Source organism: Esox lucius, chromosome 19, assembly GCF_011004845.1.
Source record: "Esox lucius isolate fEsoLuc1 chromosome 19, fEsoLuc1.pri, whole genome shotgun sequence".
Lineage (NCBI taxonomy): Eukaryota > Metazoa > Chordata > Actinopteri > Esociformes > Esocidae > Esox > Esox lucius.
The window spans coordinates 35,590,216-35,608,742 of record NC_047587.1 but is presented as its reverse complement, the minus strand read 5'-3'; the positions used below and the strand labels follow the sequence as shown (position 1 = coordinate 35,608,742).

The 18,527-nt window shown below is 42.3% G+C and overlaps 2 protein-coding genes across 2 annotated transcripts; one reads left to right on the top strand and one right to left on the bottom strand.

Moving 5' to 3' along the window:
- Positions 1 to 661: 661 nt before the first annotated feature.
- slc15a5 (solute carrier family 15 member 5) lies at positions 662 to 15,263 on the bottom strand. The gene is made up of 9 exons (XM_020044958.2): positions 14,077 to 15,263; positions 11,983 to 12,205; positions 7,668 to 7,837; positions 7,321 to 7,541; positions 6,621 to 6,807; positions 5,899 to 6,087; positions 4,075 to 4,206; positions 3,548 to 3,656; positions 662 to 939 (listed from the first exon to the last, which is right to left on the bottom strand). The coding sequence occupies exons 1-9, from the start codon at positions 14,567 to 14,569 to the stop codon at positions 795 to 797; spliced, it is 1,869 nt and encodes a 622-aa protein (XP_019900517.1). The 5' UTR covers positions 14,570 to 15,263; the 3' UTR covers positions 662 to 794.
- Positions 8,249 to 11,890, top strand: LOC105007319 (E3 ubiquitin/ISG15 ligase TRIM25). Its single transcript, XM_029114814.2, has 6 exons — positions 8,249 to 8,852; positions 9,295 to 9,390; positions 9,484 to 9,729; positions 10,213 to 10,366; positions 10,800 to 10,859; positions 11,008 to 11,890. The coding sequence occupies exons 1-6, from the start codon at positions 8,277 to 8,279 to the stop codon at positions 11,550 to 11,552; spliced, it is 1,677 nt and encodes a 558-aa protein (XP_028970647.2). The 5' UTR covers positions 8,249 to 8,276; the 3' UTR covers positions 11,553 to 11,890.
- Positions 15,264 to 18,527: the final 3,264 nt, after the last annotated feature.

The following is an 18,527-nucleotide window of genomic DNA, read 5'->3' as shown; positions in this document are numbered from 1 at the left end:
CGTTTATATATGTATATATAGGTGTATATATAGGTATATATAGGTGTGTGTATATGGGCACCCACGGAGGTGCGCCTATGAGCACCCACGGAGGAAAACATAAATCGGCGCCTATGCCTCCATACTTACCTAGTGTTGCCATCTCAGTTACAATACTTCCCCTCTGACTTGCCTAGCACCTACTAATTTCCGCAGTAACATACATACTATTGATGTGTAGTTACCATGTTGTAAATAATACAACTGTCAATGGGAATAACACACACTACATGTAGTGTATAAATAATACAACTGTCAATGGGAATAACACACACTACATGTAGTATATAAATAAAACAACTGTCAATGGAAATAAGACACTACATGTAGTATATAAATAATACAACTGTCAAAGGAAATAACACACAATACATCTAGTATATAAATAAAACAACTGTCAATGGAAATAAGACACTACATGTAGTATATAAATAATACAACTGTCAATGGAAATAACACAATACATGTAGTATATAAATAAAACAACTGTCAATGGGAATAACACACTACATGTAGTATATAAATAATACAACTGTCAATGGAAATAAGACACTACATGTAGTATATAAATAAAACAACTGTCAATGGAAATAAGACACTACATGTAGTATATAAATAATACAACTGTCAATGGAAATAAGACACAATACATGTAGTACATAAATAAAACAACTGTCAATGGGAATAACACACTGCATGTAGTATATAAATAACACAAACGTAACGCCAGCGTTACAGGACACAAAGTCTGGAAGTCACAAAATTGTTTCTAAGGAGGTTTTTCTGTAAGAACATTCCATGGTGTCGTAGAACCGCAGGCAGGTCTTGTACTGCAGGAGCTTCTCTGCCAGAAGGCTGTTTCCCACTGCTCTACTCTGAACCACGCTCAAGTCTAGATACCTGAGACACACGTAGGACGGAAGACTGTTAGGAAACAGCTGTCTCAATTCAGTCATCTGTCTCATCAGCTCACACTAAATGGATTGATAAATTTTTCAGGTTGTTTTTTATGATCTTAGAGCATTTGGAGAGTGTTAAGACCCCCTAGCACTTTTTCACAGCCTTATTCAAAAAAAAGTATACCCTATAAAGTATACCCAATAAAGACTAAGCACTTTACTACTATTAACAGCGATTATAGCCTCAAGTCTTCTTGGGTATGATGCAACAAGCTTGGCACACTTGTATTTGGGGGGTTTCTCTTCAGATCCTCTCAAACTCTATCAGGTTGGATGGGGAACAACGCTGCAAGGCCATTATCATGTCTCCCCAGAGATGTTTGATCAGGTTCAATTCTGGCTGGGCCTCATAGACTTGTCACTAAGCCCTTCCTGAATTGTCTTGACTGTGTGCATAGCCTCGTTGGCAAACTCCAACGACATTCGTCTGGCCGTTCTACCACAAAGGCCTGATTGGTGGAGTGCTGCATCTACAGGTGCTGGTCATAAAATTAGAATATCATCAAAAAGTTGATTTATTTCAGTAATTCCATTCAAAAAGTGAAACTTGTATATTATATTCATTCATTACACACAGACTGATATATTTCTAATGTTTATTTCTTTTAATTGTGATGATTATAATTGACAACTAATGAAAATCCCAAATTCAGTATCTCTGAAAATTAGAATATTACTTAAGACCAATACAAAAACAATATTTTTAGAAATGTTGGCCAACTGAAAAGTATGAACATGAAAAGTATGAGCATGTACAGCACTCAATACTTAGTTGGGGCTCCTTTTGCCTGAATTACTGCAGCAATGCGGCGTGGCATGGAGTCGATCAGTCTGTGGCACTGCTCAGGTGTTATGAGAGCCCAGGTTGCTCTGATAGTGGCCTTCAGCTCTTCTGCATTGTTGGGTCTGGCGTATCGCATCTTCCTCTTCACAATACCCATAGATTTTCTATAGGGTTAAGGTCAGGCGAGTTTGCTGGACAATTAAGAACAGGGATACCATGGTCCTTAAACCAGGTACTGGTAGCTTTGGCACTGTATGCAGGTGCCAAGTCCTGTTGGAAAATGAAATCTGCATCTCCATAAAGTTGGTCAGCAGCAGGAAGCATGAAGTGCTCTAAAACTTCCTGGTACTTTCATCAGAGAACATAACTCAGCAGCAGTCCAGTCCTTTTTGTCTTTAGCCCAGGCGAGACACTTCTGCCGCTGTGTCTTGTTCAAGAGTGGCTTGACACAAGGAATGCGACTGCTGAAACCCATGTCTTGTATACGTCTGTGCGTGGTGGTTCTTGAAGCACTGAGTGCAGCTGCAGTCCACTCTTTATGAATCTCCCCCACAGTTTTGTTTCACAATCCTCTCCAGGGTGTGGTTATCCCTATTGCGTGTACACTTTTTCTACCACATCCTTTTCTTCCCTTCGCCTCTCTATTAATATGCTTGGACACAGAGCTCTGTGAACAGCCAGCCTCTTTAGCTATGACCTTTTGTGTCTTGCCCTCCCTGTGCAAGGTGTCAATGGTCGTCTTTTGGACAGCTGTCAAGTCAGCAGTCTTCCCCATGATTGTGTTGCCTACAGAATTAGACTGAGAGACCATTTAAAGGCCTTTGCAGGTGTTTTGGGTTATTTAGCTGATTAGAGTGTGGCACCAGGTGTCTTCAATATTGAACCTTTTCACAATATTCTAATTTTCTGAGATACTGAATTTGGGGTTTTCATTAGTTGTCAGTTATAATCATCAAAGTTAAAAGAAATAAACATTTGAAATATATCAGTCTGTGTGGAATGAATGTATACATTATACAAGTTTCACTTTTTGAATGGAATTACTGAAATAAATCAACTTTTTGATGATATTCTAATTTTATGACCAGCACCTGTATAATTGTCCTTCTGGAAGGTTCTCCCATTCCCAAAAAGGATCTCTGGAGCTCTGTTGGTCTTCAATCCTGAATACATTTTTGGTGCCCTTCCTCTGATCTGTCCCTTGACAAAATCCTGTGTCGGAGCTCTATGGACAATTCCTTCAATGCCAACTACTACTTTAACCATTCATTGGAGAATACGGCACAACAATACTCATTCAGGTATTGGTGTCAGGTTCTGCTCCTTCACGGTAACTCATTGTTGTCACGTGATGGTTTATACGATACTTCTAATAACAGTATGATTACAATATAATTAATCGGAATCCCATCATGCAATGAGCAAGGTATACAGTATTCCACACAAGGAAACACAGAACCAAACAGGTGGAGGCTGGGGTGGTGGGTGGGTGAGACCAGTGCATATCAGAACTGAGTAACCTGCCAATTAAATAGTCAGTATTAAATCTAATATTGTGATAAGAGCAATCCCTAATGTCAGCTGATGCATCACTGGCCAAATACCACTCTGGTTTCATGTCTGAACTGGCTTAGCTAATATCATGCCTTGGTTTTTCCTCTGACATGCACTGTTAACTGTGGGACCTTAGATAAACAGATGTCTTCCAAATAATGTCCAATAAATTGAGGCTTGAGACAGTTGGTGACCCTTTCCCATACTGTACCTGTAAGATATCCTCCAGAAAACTAGAGTGTTGATGGCCATCAACGTGGCCAAGAAGAAGAAGAAATGCTCCAGATTCCCTTCATGCAGTGTGTTGGGGTAGAAGTTACCTGATGTTAAAAAAGAGAACAGCCCTTTTAGTGGCTGTGGGACTGAATAGAAATCACGCATATAAACCCTGAATAACCACTCCAACTACAGGGATGACAGAAATACGATACTGTATTGATACACCAGGCAACAATTCAGTGTATTGGCCTTTCCCCTAATGTTGCTGTGATCCAGTACTATTTGATACGTTGCCATGAGATACAGTAGATATAAACCTGTCCCTGATACTTCTTTACTCATCATTACACATGGAGTATTACTTCATGCTGTTGCCGAGAGACCAGTACATCTAAAGGCCTCTCCAGATAAAATGACTTGCCTTGAAAAGTGGTGCACCGATACGTATCCATCTTATACACCTAATTCCAACAATATTAAATGTACCTCTTTGCTGTCAATGGTTAGTGACGCTTTTACCTCCAGAGAGAAGATAGACAAGCTGAGTGAGTAGGGCTCCCAGGAAACAGCCCCCTCCATAGGACAGGGTGAGGAAGTGCAGGGAGATGCCTCTGATATGACTAGGCGTCAGGTGGAACGAAATCAGAGAGCCTGGAAATAAGGGAGGAGAAATGTTCCTTAGTTGGGTTGAAATGTCCCTTGTCCACCTAACCCTTCAAGACTTCTGTAAATAACCCCCATGGTGGACATTGGTTCCAAACACACCACCTTCCAACTTGCATTCCCACTACATGTACCCTTCATTCCTACATGGAAAACTCATGCAAAACAAATATGCACATATATGTAGAGGATTTCTTAACATATATTTACATATGTGCCCTGCATATGTTCATGAAATATATAACTTGTACCTCTCACAATATCATAATACAATGCATTTCATATATTTTAACACTGAATATTGTGTTAAAATAATGAAATATATGAATATGCAGTACTTTAAGCATTTCTCATCAACACATCATGGAATTAAATTATTTTCCAGAGAATCTCCTCATTATAGGGAGTTTAACTAATTACTGTTGACAAAATGGGGAGCAAACAAACATATCCACTAGGCAAGGCCATATTGCATTACATTAATTACTGTGAAAAGACGATTACTACCTGCTACAAACAAGAGCCGATTTGAAAATTGTACAGCATGTATTTACCATAATTTCTATAAAATACATTGTAAATGCAAGTGAAGAAACAACTGGTTAGTCTTTCATCTTAATTGAATAAGGACCTATATGTAGTGACGGCTGCTCCACGTGGCTGCAGGCTCTCTCCCTCTACGGCGCTCCACCTCACCGGTGTCCTAACCGCCGGCTGGAGCACATGGCAGCACCCAACACACCCTCACACCTGTTTTGAGTTGGTTATCATGATGTCTATTTAGGTTGCTCATTTTCACCCGCCCCTCACGGGTTATTGGGTCCTGTTGGACCGTGTGGTGCTGTTTCTCTTTATTAAATCCAAGAAACGTTGTTCTTCGTTCGGTGTGGTTTTGCTCCTTTTGTTTTTGCCTCATCTTTTACGCACTCACTACCCTCACACCTCACAGCAGCATCATACAACTGCCACTGGGTCACAATGTAATGATAAATGTTTAGTAAATACACCAACGCTTTGACTTGTGTCACAGCATCATACAACCGCCACTGTGTCACAATGTAATGATAAATGTTTAGTAAATACACCAACGCTTTGACTTGTGTCACTGTCGAGCAGCGTACAGCACCTTTTTCAGTTTTAAATATAAACATTTAAAAAAAGGCTCATTATGAAAACAATATGCATACATTCTAACACAGTATCATGAATGCCATTCCTCTCTGTAAAAGTACTTCACAGAAACGACTAGATAACATAAACACATAACAGGAAACAATACAAACATGGAAATATATCAGTTAGATGTAACTTCTCATTGAGCTGACATATGTACCATTTATAAAGACCAGAGGTGTCGCTAGGATCACAATATATTCAGGGCTTAGCCCACCCCCCCAGCCCCGCCCGGGACAGAAAGTACAGGGTTTTGAAAGTAGACGCTGGAAATTTCGATGTACACGCTAGTGGCCTACACATCCACATTGTCATAATGCGAGATCGCAATTATAAATTAATAGATCAGGGGGTATGTTTTTATTATTATTATTTTTGTTCCATTTGAGATCCGGGTCTATTCATATAAGATCCGGGGCTATAGACCCGGACGCCCAGGGCTAACGACGCCACTGATAAAGACACTCAAGAATGAAATGAAAATACTGGCGGCTGTTTGTCACTCACAGGCTGGGGTGACGAGGGCCTCTGCCAGCCCCAGCAGGATGTACTGGGGAGCCAGATGGAAACAGGCCATGGAGGACACCTGGAGGACCTTTCCTGACAGGGCCTGATCCTTCAGGGGAAAGCCCTTCCTGTGGACCTCTGACAGGCCTGCTACCAGGACAGACAGGGCTGCACACGCATGACCCAGCGCTGGGAGACAAGAAAAGACAAAGGGTGAGCATGAGAGAGAGGTACTGTAAGAGAGACATGATCATACATGTTTTGATGAGGGTGTTTGAGCGTGTGTATTAGTGCATGATTGACTGTTTGTGCTTCTGTGTTTTTCTGACATAACTACATTTGAAATTTTTACATTTTCACATAACTATATAATAGGAATAAAAAATGTCCCCAAACTGTGGTTAAATCAAAAAAAAAAATAGACTAATGGTCCGGCCCCAATTTACAAAAAGACAATTATTTCCTTATGTGTTGGCAAAAGTAACTATTGGGGTTAGGGCTGGACTTGGGGTTAAGCATTACCGGTAAGGTTTAGATTTGGGTATTAGTGTTAGTTTCATTTTAGGCATAAACATTATCTTTTTGAGGTTATGGTTAGGATTTGGTTGAGGTAAGATTTAGGGTAAGGATTAGTAAAAGCAGGATTTGCTAAGGACAGTCAACTCTGGTGTCTCCATTTAGACAGCTAAGTAAACAAGTGTGAGCTGTGTGCATGTTCTTACTAATTACTCTGGCGGGGGAGAAAGTGCTTTTCTCCATGGACAGGCAGCAGGAGGTGACACACTCCATGAGAGGAGCTAGGAGCAACAGGGGCAGGATGCTGATGACGTTCATGGCCGCAATGGGCAGCAGGAAGCTGTTCAGGTGCAGGTTAGAGTTCATGGTCTGGATGTAGTAACCTGAAGGAATCTGTGGGAGAGGACTGGGTAAGTGCAGATTCTAAAGAAAATGCTTTTCGGTGCCTAGAAATGTAAATTTTTGTCCCCACACCTGAGAAATAATGTGTAAACTATTAATAATAGGATTAACGTTTAACTTTTACATATTTCCGTCTGGAACAGTACATACTTGCAACTGAGGAATAAAATCTCTCGGTCTAAGTGTTTCTCAAAGCTGGTCCTGGTCTTAAATGGGAACAAAGTTAGGTTCACACCCTGATTCAAATCAATGGCTTGCTTGTAATTCGAAAGAACTGGGTGTGAGGGCAGAACCCCACATCGTGCAACACCATGGAGCTCCAGTTCCAGAACTGGACACGAAGGCGCTTGCGCTCAGACGCTTGACTAATAAGCCACTCTTTCTGCTGCACTGTGCCCCAACCTTAAACGAACGCTCTAAATCTCCAAAGGAGTGAATCGACTTGCGCATGTCATAAAATGTCTAGTACAGTCGGCCATGTTGCCTCCCATTACATTGACCTGCCTGAGTGACGCAGGCTCGGTACAACAGCTGCAGACCGTACAGGGGGAACAGCCTGACCAGGACCTTGACGTTCTCCACGTGCGTCTCGCTGTAGCGCCCCCCATTGTTCTCCTTGGCCCGGTCCAGCCAGCTGGCCACGTCTCCGCTCAGGTGCCGATAATGGAGGCAGCACATCTTCAGAGAGTTCAGGAATACACCCAGGGTGTTCAGCAGGGAACCGCCTACACAACAAACGCACATCGATGACGCTAAACACCGGTGCGAAAGTATGCCGTGACACGACACTGAGACAGAAGCCAAGCGTCAGGTCGTCGGGCCCTCATGGTGAGGTTTTCAGGTCACGTTACCTTTCTTTGGCCTGAAGGTGAGGTTGTTGCGGACCATGTGTATGGCGATGATCATCAGCAGCACCGACATGAAGGGGATCAGGAAGCCCAGGTTATTGGCAACGGACTGCTGGATGTAGGCGATACCGAGAAACACCACCGTCGAGTTCAGGTTCACCAGCCAGTAGAACCTGGAAGGACAACATAAAGCAGAACTTGAGGAGAAACATTTTGGAATGCAATGCAGCCCCAGAAATCTTGCAATGAGACAACTGCCCGATGACTACACTGTCAGGAGTGCTAGGTACATTGTTTGACCAGTTAAATGCATTTTCAAAGGGATTTCTGAAAGTACTGTGAAACACTGTTTTATAAAAGCAACAGAAACATTTTCTGTTAAAACCGGAATCACTCCTAATTAGTACCTATCAAGTCCATTTTACCAGTAACCAAGTGGCCACATAACCCTTCTCAAACAAAAACAGTGTTGGTAGACCAAATCCCACTGGGGTACTAATCCCCCTGGTTGAGAATCGCTGGTCTGCTACAGAAGCCACTCCCTTTCCTGTAATTCAATGAAACCAAAAGTAACATTTGACAGTGACTCAATCGAAAGCAGGGAGCAGCAAAATGGCTGAGAATCCTGAACTGTTCTGTTGCTCGATCTGCCTGGGTTTTCTGAAGGACCCAGTGACTACTGCATGTGGTCACAGCTACTGTATGGGCTGTATCAATGACTACTGGGATCAGGATTATCTGAAAAAGGTCTACAACTGTCCCCAGTGCAGACAGACCTTCACACCGAGACCTATTCTGAAGAAAAACACATTGCTGGCTGAATTGGTGGGGAATTTGAGTGGGGCAGATTTCCAAGAATCCTCTCCTTCTCACTGTTACGCTGAACCTGGTGACGTGGAGTGTGATGTCTGCATTGGGAGAAAACACAAAGCTTCCAAGTCCTGTCTGGTGTGTCTGGCCTCTTACTGTGAGACTCACCTCCAGCCTCACTATCAGGTGACTCCACTGAAGAAGCACAGACTCGTCAAGGCATTGACACGATTACAGGAGAAGATCTGCTCTCGTCATGACAAACTGCTGGAGGTTTACTGTCGTACCGATCGGCAGTGTATCTGTTACCAGTGTGTGATGGGTGAACATAAAGGCCATGACACAGTGTCAGTTGCAGAAGAAAGAACTAAGAAACAGGTAAGGTGCTGATTAGCACTCTAATGCAACACGTCTTTGTTTACATAGATAACTGCACTGTTCACTGCACTGTTATCATACCACAGTTTTGCCCCACATGGGTCAAACTACCCCATAAAAATGTGTTTCTTATATAACAGCAAGTTAAACATAAAGCAGGCAATCCATTTCTCCAACACACACTAAAACATAACATTTATCAGTAAGACAAGTATGTTGGACCCTGATAGGGCTTTCCTTTGGCAGAGTTTCAATAAAGTTTGGAAGGGGAACTTGCATACTTCTATTGCAAGTTTAGCATATAAACTGTTGGTTTAGTCGAGTGCTAAGATCTTGAGGCTCAAACATACAGTGATACAAGCACACTTTCCTTTCCATCTGAGTTAGTTGATTTTAAATCAGGGTGTTCGTTACATAAGTAAAGCCACGTGTTTGCAAACAGAAACTGTTGGGGAAAAGCCAAGACGAAGTGCAGCAGAGAGCCCAGCGTGGAAAGAAGGAAGAGCAGGAGCTGAGACAGGCGGTGGATGCCCTCAAGGTGAGTGTGAATCAGAAGGTTTGAAAGGTGCGGGTTAAAGGCGCCGGGGGTTTGACGTCCTCATGAGAGCCGAGCCCTTCTCTGTTCCAACAGGACTGTTCGTGGGTGACGGTGGAGAACTTCGAGAGGACATGCACTGTCCAAACCCTCGTGTTTATCCGCTCAATCCAGAGAAAGCGCGATGAGTTGAAGGAGCAGATCAGGGCCTGTGAGAAGGCCGGAGCGAGTCGAGCTGAAGGTCTGCTGAAACAGCTGGAGAAGGAGGACGCTGGGCTGAAGAGGAGACACGCTGAGCTGGAGCAGCTCTCAAACACTGAAGATCACATCCATTTTCTCCAGGTAATGTAGTCAGAATTGTGGCGGCGCTGCCTCGCTGTACAGCCGTGTCATTTCAGCCAGGTGTCTGGATCCCGGTCCCGACTTCCTGACAATGTCTGAGGGTTCAACATGGGGCAGGGAATATGGCCCAGTCTGCCGGGGTTGGGTGAGTGGATGTCAGACAGGGCTGCCTTGTCTCGTTGTGCTCAGTCAGGTGCCTGGGCGCTCAAACGTGGTTGTTGGCTGAAGAGTGAGCAGTCTGATAACAAACAGATCATTGCTTGGCAATATGTGTTTCTAAGGTAAAGTTTCTCAAATCCACAATCCCACACCGGCTGTGGAGTTGCAATGAGACAAAGCCATAATTCGACATCACAGATTTGGGAAGCGAAAAAAAATTGATAAATAATAGCTATAAATGTTTTTTAGCTATCATTAAAAATGTCTCCTAGTTGTTGCAGTCTGTTTGAGCTCCAGAAGTCCTGATTGTGTATGTATTTTCAGAATTTCGACCCTCTTTGTGACCTTCCTGGAACTATGGCCTTTCCTAGCAGTTTTGAAGCAGTGAAGAAATTTGTCTCTGAACAGAAAAAGAGAATGGAAGATATCTACAAGGACAACACCACCAAGATACTGGATAGTCTTGAAAAAAATCTGTGTATGTCTAGTCTTGCCTAAAATATCCAGCTCTAGAAAAAATGAAGAGACCACTTCACCTTTTTCTTTCCTTTCCAAAAAAGTTAAAAAGGAAGGTTTTTTGTGAGGAACAGAAGCATTCAATTTGCAGTGGTCTCTTTATTTTAACCAACTGTTCCTCACTCAAAACCTTCCTTTTTGACTTTTTTGGAAAGGAAAAGATGCAGTGGTCTCTTAATTTTCCCCGGAGCTGTACATACACGTCATTTTCCATTTGCAGTATGTCTTATTGAATTTATATAGATAGGTAAACAATTGAATAAATGTGGTTAAATTGTAGTGGGAAATATTAGATTCATTACATATTTGAACCTTTTATTACAACGTTTTTAGTTTAATTTTAGAATTTTACCCGGGAAGGTTAAGAACGTGATGGTAATGCTCTGTTTTCACAGTGACAATGCCACCTTCACCATCCAAGCCAGAGTACATAACAAGAAGCCATTTCTGGATTTGTAAGACATAAATATTTTATAAAACATGAACTCTCCCTTTCCCTCCTTAAATGTTTCCTTACATCCTAGCCTCTGCTTCTCTCTCAACCATACATCCACACTTACACAGGTGGAGCCCTAACCCGGTGAATTTTACAACCTCTTTCAGACTCCTGCTATTCAACAATGGAAGTGAATCCCTACACAGCATGTGGGACCCTCACTCTGTCCAACGGAAACAAGGAGATCGGGTGGAGCGAGAACCAACAGGCCTATTCAGACCATCCAGACAGGTTCAGCTACTACAACCAGGCTCTGTGTAAAGTGGGTCTGTCTGAAACCTCCTACTGGGAGGTAGAGTGGAGTGGAGGCATCGTCGATGTGGCAGTTTCCTACCACGGCATCGGTCGGAAGGGCTGGGGCAATGACTGTTGCTTTGGACACAATGAGCAGTCCTGGAGTTTGGTGTGCGCTCCGTCCAGCTGTTCATTCTGGCACAATAATAACAGCAAAACCAAAATCCCAATCCCTCGCTCTTCCAGAGTAGGAGTGTATCTGGACCACAGGGCAGGTATTCTGTCCTTCTACAGCATCTCTGGCACAATGACCCTCCTCCACAGAGTGCAGACTATATTCACGGAGCCCCTCTATCCTGGGTTTGGATTGGAATTAGGATCATCTCTGAAGATATGCCACCTGCCAGTAATGCAATGATCACCCAGACCCCTCCTGCTATATCTATCTACCTGTATATATTGATATACAGTGTGTATATATGTATACACACACGCACTTACCCTAAACTTACTTAATAGGTTATTTTGTTAATTTTTGCCAGATCTCTTTGTAAAAGCTGCACACTGTTTACAGGTAATGTCAATTTGATTGAGCAAATTCATTTAGATTTATTATAGAGGATTCCAGCTATTGACCACTTACAGAACCTAATTTTCTGTTTGTCCAAATGTATACTGTATATGGACAGAAGCTTATTAGATGCTTTACAGGTTTTTGTTTTTATTAAGATCAACAAATAAAATTGAGGTAAGAAATGTTTTTGCTTTTTCAAGGCTGTCTAATACAACACGTTGGGGGAGCGAGGCCCTGCTTCATGTTGAAATTACTTCATAATAACACAACCCACCAGTTGAAGAAGGAAAGTAACTGGTGCTGGTCGTAGCCCTGTAGGTTGTATGCCCCCATGGGGCACAGGATGGCCCGGATGCCCCCGATGCCCAGAGCAGCTGCCAGTAGGCCGGTGTAGAACAGGGTCTGTTGCTCGTGGGGCTCCAGCTGGTGGAGCATGTTGTGTGTGTCGATGTAGAAGTCCTCGAACGGGAACGCCACCACTGGAAGCATCGCTGTACCTGAGACGGAAGGGGGGACCGGAAACCGTCCGTCATAAAAGGGATATGAAGAACGGACTGGGAATGGTCAATTAGGGTCCAAAGATCAGCCATGTTTGGTACAAGGATCATTTGGAATTTCAGCTGATGTAGAGGTGATTCATCATGAAATGATTCTTACAAAAGGGCAGTTTTCTCAACTTGTGAGCTTTCATCCGTAAAAAAAACTGGGTCCTGCTGCTGCTCTGAGATTAGATCAATGTTCCCATCAATGTAAATACTGTGGATTAAAAAAAAGCAACCCTTTGATTTCTCAACCAAAACATACAGGCCTATAGATAGTTTTCATCTATGCTATATTGCATTTAACTCTCTAGACCAAAACAATCTTTAAAGACGACCAACTCAAATTACCTTTATGTGATTGTACTTCGTGAGGAGTAGAAATACTTTGCTGACGCCCAGAACACACTGACGAGCCAAAGTCAAACACATTTCTACCAAAGTGAGTCTAATGAACTTATTGCACTACAGTCCACACAACACATTCTCGTGTGATGCCAATGCTGGACCTCTATGTAGTTTCTCAAAATCACAAATTCTACAAGTATAGCATAACCCACACATTTCTTTAAGTTATCCTCTTAAATGGGGATTTTAAACCGAACCCTAATCTCCACCATCATTTATAATCAAGGGCGGAAATCCCAGGGGGGTCGGGGGGGTCAGGACCCCCCCCCCCCCCATCTAAGGGTTGTCCCCCCCTAAAAATATCCTTAAAAACAATGCTGTGTATTGTAAATAACAATCATATATACTTAAATATATTTATATGTCCATAAGTATTAAAACGATACAAACCCCAAATTATGCTTTTTAAGTTTAGAAACATTTTGAGTCCCCCCTCCCGTGCCTCACAGTGGTTTGGTCCAAAGCCTGCCTTACCCGTCCAGCGAGAGCGTGGACGAGAAACAACACACTGGTAGTAGGATTCGCTACAGTAACGCTGGTTGTGGAATGTAGTAAGTAGGCGGTTCAAAGCTATTTTATTCACATTAAACATCGGATGAAGGTTTTCTTTTCTCAAATAGAAATGATGCTGAGTAATTAATAAATTAGTCATGACATAAAAGTTCGCTATGTTTAGTGTAATATTATGTAACGTTACCTAGCTTGTTTAATAGCTTGTTGGATAGAAATGCACCTGGCCACTGCAACTAACGTTACCACGTTATCTGTGAACTGATATTAGGGTTAATATTGAAGATCTACAGGTTGTGTTCTGCTCAATATGATGTTAAGTGGCTGATCAGTGGGTTTGCTGCTGTTAAATATATATCCTCTGTCCCAGACGAAACCTAATATTTATGTGGTTGAAGCAAGATCATTTTATAATTATAATATGACCGCGTGGTGAACCTAATGTAGGCCTATACTTAGACATCTGACGTTAAAGATTTGTGTTGCTGCCCAGATAAAATGACGGAGAAGAGAAAAACGGACATAAGATCCTTTTTCAGTACACCAAAACGCAAAGTAAGTACAGTAAGTCGTCATATGGTTAATTTAGTCAGCTTTTTCATTGAATCAAGAGATACACTGAAAAGAAGGATGATGGTACCATGCTAGCCCACACTAATGATAGTATTAAGGCTTTCCTCTGTGTACACGTCCTCTACAAGTATAATTGTGGCTGTATTATTTGTGTCCCCTTCAAAAATTGCTCTTCAGAAATGTTATGTTTATTGTCCCCCCCTACTGTTAAATCAGATTTACGCCCTTGTTTATAATACACTTCCAAGCTCGTGCCTAAGCATAAAACCTGAAATCGATAAATATGTGTGGCTAAAAAAGCTAGTGACGGCCCTTGAAACGAAACAGGAGTATCTTACCAAAGAGATGGAGCAGAGCACACAAGTAAAGCACCTTCGTCCTTCCGAGGCAGGTCTCGGCGAACCATCCGACCAGCACAGGAGTGAGCGTGCTGGCCCCCACAAAACACAGGTTAACAGTAGCAGCCTGGTAGTAATCATAGCCCAGCTTCACCGTACAGAAAAGGATCATGTTACACACGATCCCAAAAAATGTGAACCTCTCAAACAGCTCCACTATCAGGACGCAGATGATAACTTGGAGCTTCTTTCGAGTTTGCTGGGGACGGTTTTGTGGCATGCCTTTGCTCGAGCTCGTGTGTCGTGCCGTGGTTGGCCAACGCAGCTCGTGGTGACCTGCTGGCACCGAGTGTTGACGCGACTGATGGCGTCGCTCAGGCTCGACCGAGGGTCGACGTAGTTGGTGTTTCACCCCACCTTCAACGGAGGGCCGATGCAGTTGTTGGTAGCACAGCCCTTCTTCTGACAGCCGTTGGAGGTCCACTGCCACCATGGTTCTTGCCTTCCTCGCTATCTAACTGGGGCGAGGGAAACTGCGGCGATGAACCTTCCTTCTCAGAAGGGGAGTTGATGTAGAATGCAGGGCTGGAATTCTACACCTTCCTGTGAGTGCACCCCTGGAATGGGGGTGTCAGTGGTCCAAGTATCTGAGGCAACATTCTGCACGTGCTGGCTGCTGAGTGCTTGATCCTGTTATGGGTTAGATGTGATTTTTAACTAGGATATTGAAGCCAAGGACATAGGTGTGAGTTTAAAATGTTTAAAATGTTTGCAGGGTTCTTAGTATTGGGGGAGGGGCGGACTGTATCTGCTTCTAACACTGGGGGGACATGTCCCCCCTGCTCCTATGCCATTGTTTTTAGCCGTTTGATATGATGCCAAGTTTTTTTTCTCCAAGTGCTACAATGTTAATATTTCCACAGTGTTTCTGTTATTCTACTGATGGAAGAGGACACTGGCTGTGTGAAATGCTCACCACACTGGAATAGTTTTTTGGGACAGTTTTATTCTCCATGTTTAAAGGCATAACTTTGGTTATTAACATCCACTCTTGGGTTGTTTTACACCTTAAGTGTTAATTTCACTCTGATGTGATTTGATCCCTTAATGAATACTAGAAATGTGACACTGAAAAAAAAGAAGGCAACCAGTCTCTTTGTTGCTGTTAGGCCAAGAAGCCTGATACTATTTCCTGAAATAAAAATGATTTCCTGAAATACTTATATATTATTTTTGGTGATATATTTTGTCATTGAACCTTTTGGACAAGGGTTCTCTGACCCAGCATCCAAAAGGCTAAAAAGTTACCAAAATAGATTTACTGAGTTTATATTAAATCCAATTACAGCTGGCAAACTGAAATAGAGGCCACCACCATTACAGACACCTAGACTATGTCACACTTAACTGTGAGAGCAGTCTTCCAAAGTGGAAGTTAATTTACGTTTATCCTGGAGAGACGCTGCCACAATTAGACAGATGATGTGAAGTGTGAGACCCTGAGTCAGCAGTTCTCAAAGCGGTTTGCCTCTCCTCTGACAAACAAGAGTGGCTCCGATATATGCTTGTCATCCAGGGATACAAAAAAAGGTCAGTGACAATGCAGGCTAAATTCATCTAGGATGCTTGCTGACCAGCTTATCTTATCAATACATATCACATATACATCATAGGTCCACTTTGTTTAAATCCTAAAGTTGGACAAAAGGCACAACTAAAATGGTTCTCCCACCACTTCAAACTGGACACTAGGAGCTGAGGGAAAGCTAGCGTAAACCTCCTTGTTTAAGGGGAGCATTTTTCCACCTGGGATTCAAACTAGCAACCTTTTGGTTCCAGGCATAATGCTCCTGACCACTATACTACCTGCTGCCCTTACATACACATTTAGAAATATAAAAACGTACAGAATCTCTGTGAACGTGCCAATGGGTAAACCTGACCTGTAGGAATAGAACCAATAGTTAATCTGCCAGTTGTTAAATAACATACACTACTGTTCCAAAGATTAACGTCACTTAGAAATGTATTGGTTTTCCATGTAAACATACATATAGTTTGAATAGGAAATATAGCCAAATTAATAGGATATATAGTAATTGAAAAGGTTAGAAATTATGATTTTTATTTAAATAATTATTGTGTCCCTCAAAGAATCCTCCATTTGCAGCAAATACAGTTTTGAAGACCTTTGGCATTCTAGTTGTAAAATTTGTTGAGGTAATCTAAAGAGATTTCACCCCATGTTTCCTGAAGCACCTCCCACAAGTTGGATTGGCTTGATGGACACTTCTTTCGTGCCATACGGTCAAGCTGCTCCAACAATAGCTAAACAGGGATGAGTTCCGATGACTGTGTTGGCCACTCCATTATAGACAGAATACCAGCTGATTGCTTCTTCCGTAAATAGCTCTTGCATAGTTTGGAGCTGTTGTAGGAGGAAATGGGCTCCGACCAAACGCCGTCCAAAGGGTATGGTATGGCAATACAAAATAGACAGATAGAAAATGATAGTCTTCCTTCTTTAAGTTCCCTTTTACGATGTACAAATCTCCCACTACCACTGCCAAATCCCTCCCAGAAAATCACATTGCCTCCACCATCCTTGACAGGTGGCATTAAGCACTCCTCCAGCATCTTTTCATTTGGTCTGTGTCTCTCAAATGTTATTCTTTGTGATCCAAATACCTCAAACTTAGTTTTGTCTGTCCATAACACTTTTTTCCAATCTTCCTATGTCCATTGTCTGTGTTCTTTTGCCCATCTTAATGTATTTTTTTATTGGTCAGTCTGAGATATGTCTTTTTCTTTGCAACTCTGGCTAGAAGGCCAGCATCCTGGAGTCGCCTCTTCATTGTTGATGGTGAGACTGGTGTTTTGTGGGTACTATTTAATGAAGCTGCCAGTTGTGGACATGTTTCTCAAACTAGACAATAATGTACAGGTGCTGGTCATAAAATTAGAATATCATCAAAAAGTTGATTTATTTCAGTAATTCCATTCAAAAAGTGAAACTTGTATATTAAATTAATTCATTATACACAGACTGATATATTTCAAATGTTTATTTCTTTTAATTGTGATGATTATAACTGACAACTAATGAAAATCCCAGATTCAGTATCTCTGAAAATTTGAATATTACTTAAGACCAATAAAAAAAAACATTTTTAGAAATGTATGAAAAGTATGAACATGAAAAGTATGAGCATGTACAGCACTCAATACTTAGTTGGGGCTCCTTTTGCCTGAATTACTGCAGCAATGCAGCGTAGCATGGAGTCGATCAGTCTGTGGCACTGCTCAGGTGTTATGAGAGCCCAGGTTGCTCTGATAGTGGCCTTCAGCTCTTCTGCATTGTTGGGTCTGGCATATCACATCTTCCTCTTCACAATACCCCATAGGTTTTCTATAGGGTTAAGGTCAGGCGAGTTTGCTGGACAATTAATAACAGGGATACCATGGTCCTTAAACCAGGTAGTGGTAGCTTTGGCACTGTGTGCAGGTGCCAAGTCCTGTTGGAAAATGAAATCTGCATCTCCAGAAAGTTGGTCAGCAGCAGGAAGCATGAAGTGCTCTAAAACTTCCTGGTAGATGGCTGTGTTGACCTTGGACCTCAGAAAACACAGTGGACCAACACCAGCAGATGACATGGCACCCCAAACCATCACTGACTGGAAACTTTACACTGGACTTCCAGCAACGTGGATTCTGTGCCTCTCCTCTCTTCCTCCAGACTCTGGGACCTTGATGTCCAAAGGAAATGCAAAATTTACTTACATCAGAGAAAATAACTTTGGACCACTCAGCAACAGTCCAGTCCTTTTTGTCTTTAGCCCAGGCGAGACGCTTCTGACGCTGTGTCTTGTTCAAGAGTGGCTTGACAAGGAATGCGATAGCTGAAACCCATGTCTTGCATACGTCTGTGCGTGGGGGTTCTTGAAGCATTGACTCCAGCTGCAGTCCACTCTTTGTGAATCTCCCCCACATTTTTGAATGGGTTTTGTTTCACAATCCTCTCCAGGATGCAGTTATTCCTATTGCTCGGACACTTATTTCTACCACATCTTTTCCTTCCCTTCACCTCTCTATTAATGTGCTTGGACACAGAGCTCTGTGAACAGCCAGCCTCTTTAGCTATGACCTTTTGTGTCTTGCCCTCCTTGTGCAAGGTGTCAATGGTCATCTTTTGGACAGCTGTCAAGTCAGCAGTCTTCCCCATGATTGTGTTGCTTACAGAACTAGACTGAGAGACCATTTAAAGGCCTTTGCAGGTGTTTTGGGTTAATTAGCTCAGTAGAGTGCGGCACCAGGTGTCTTCAATATTGAACCTATTCACAATATTCAAATTTTCTTTAGTTGTTAGTTATAATCATAAAAATGTAATTAAATAAACACTTGAAATATATCAGTCTGTGTGGAATGAATGTATACATTATACAAGATTCACT

What these genes read in the sequence shown, in the direction of transcription:
- slc15a5 (XM_020044958.2), bottom strand. Translation starts at nt 14,569, where the DNA reads ATGGTGGCAGTGGACCTCCAACGGCTGTCAGAAGAAGGGCTGTGCTAC. An exon ending in TGTCTATCTTCTCTCTGGAG is followed by an intron (nt 3,657 to 4,074) that starts GTAAAAGCGTCA and finishes TTTTAACATCAG; the next exon opens with GTAACTTCTACCCCAACACA. An exon ending in TTCTGGAGGATATCTTACAG is followed by an intron (nt 940 to 3,547) that starts GTACAGTATGGG and finishes CGTGTGTCTCAG; the next exon opens with GTATCTAGACTTGAGCGTGG.
- LOC105007319 (XM_029114814.2), top strand. Translation starts at nt 8,277, where the DNA reads ATGGCTGAGAATCCTGAACTGTTCTGTTGCTCGATCTGCCTGGGTTTT. An exon ending in AAGAAAGAACTAAGAAACAG is followed by an intron (nt 8,853 to 9,294) that starts GTAAGGTGCTGA and finishes GTTTGCAAACAG; the next exon opens with AAACTGTTGGGGAAAAGCCA. An exon ending in AAGAAGCCATTTCTGGATTT is followed by an intron (nt 10,860 to 11,007) that starts GTAAGACATAAA and finishes AACCTCTTTCAG; the next exon opens with ACTCCTGCTATTCAACAATG.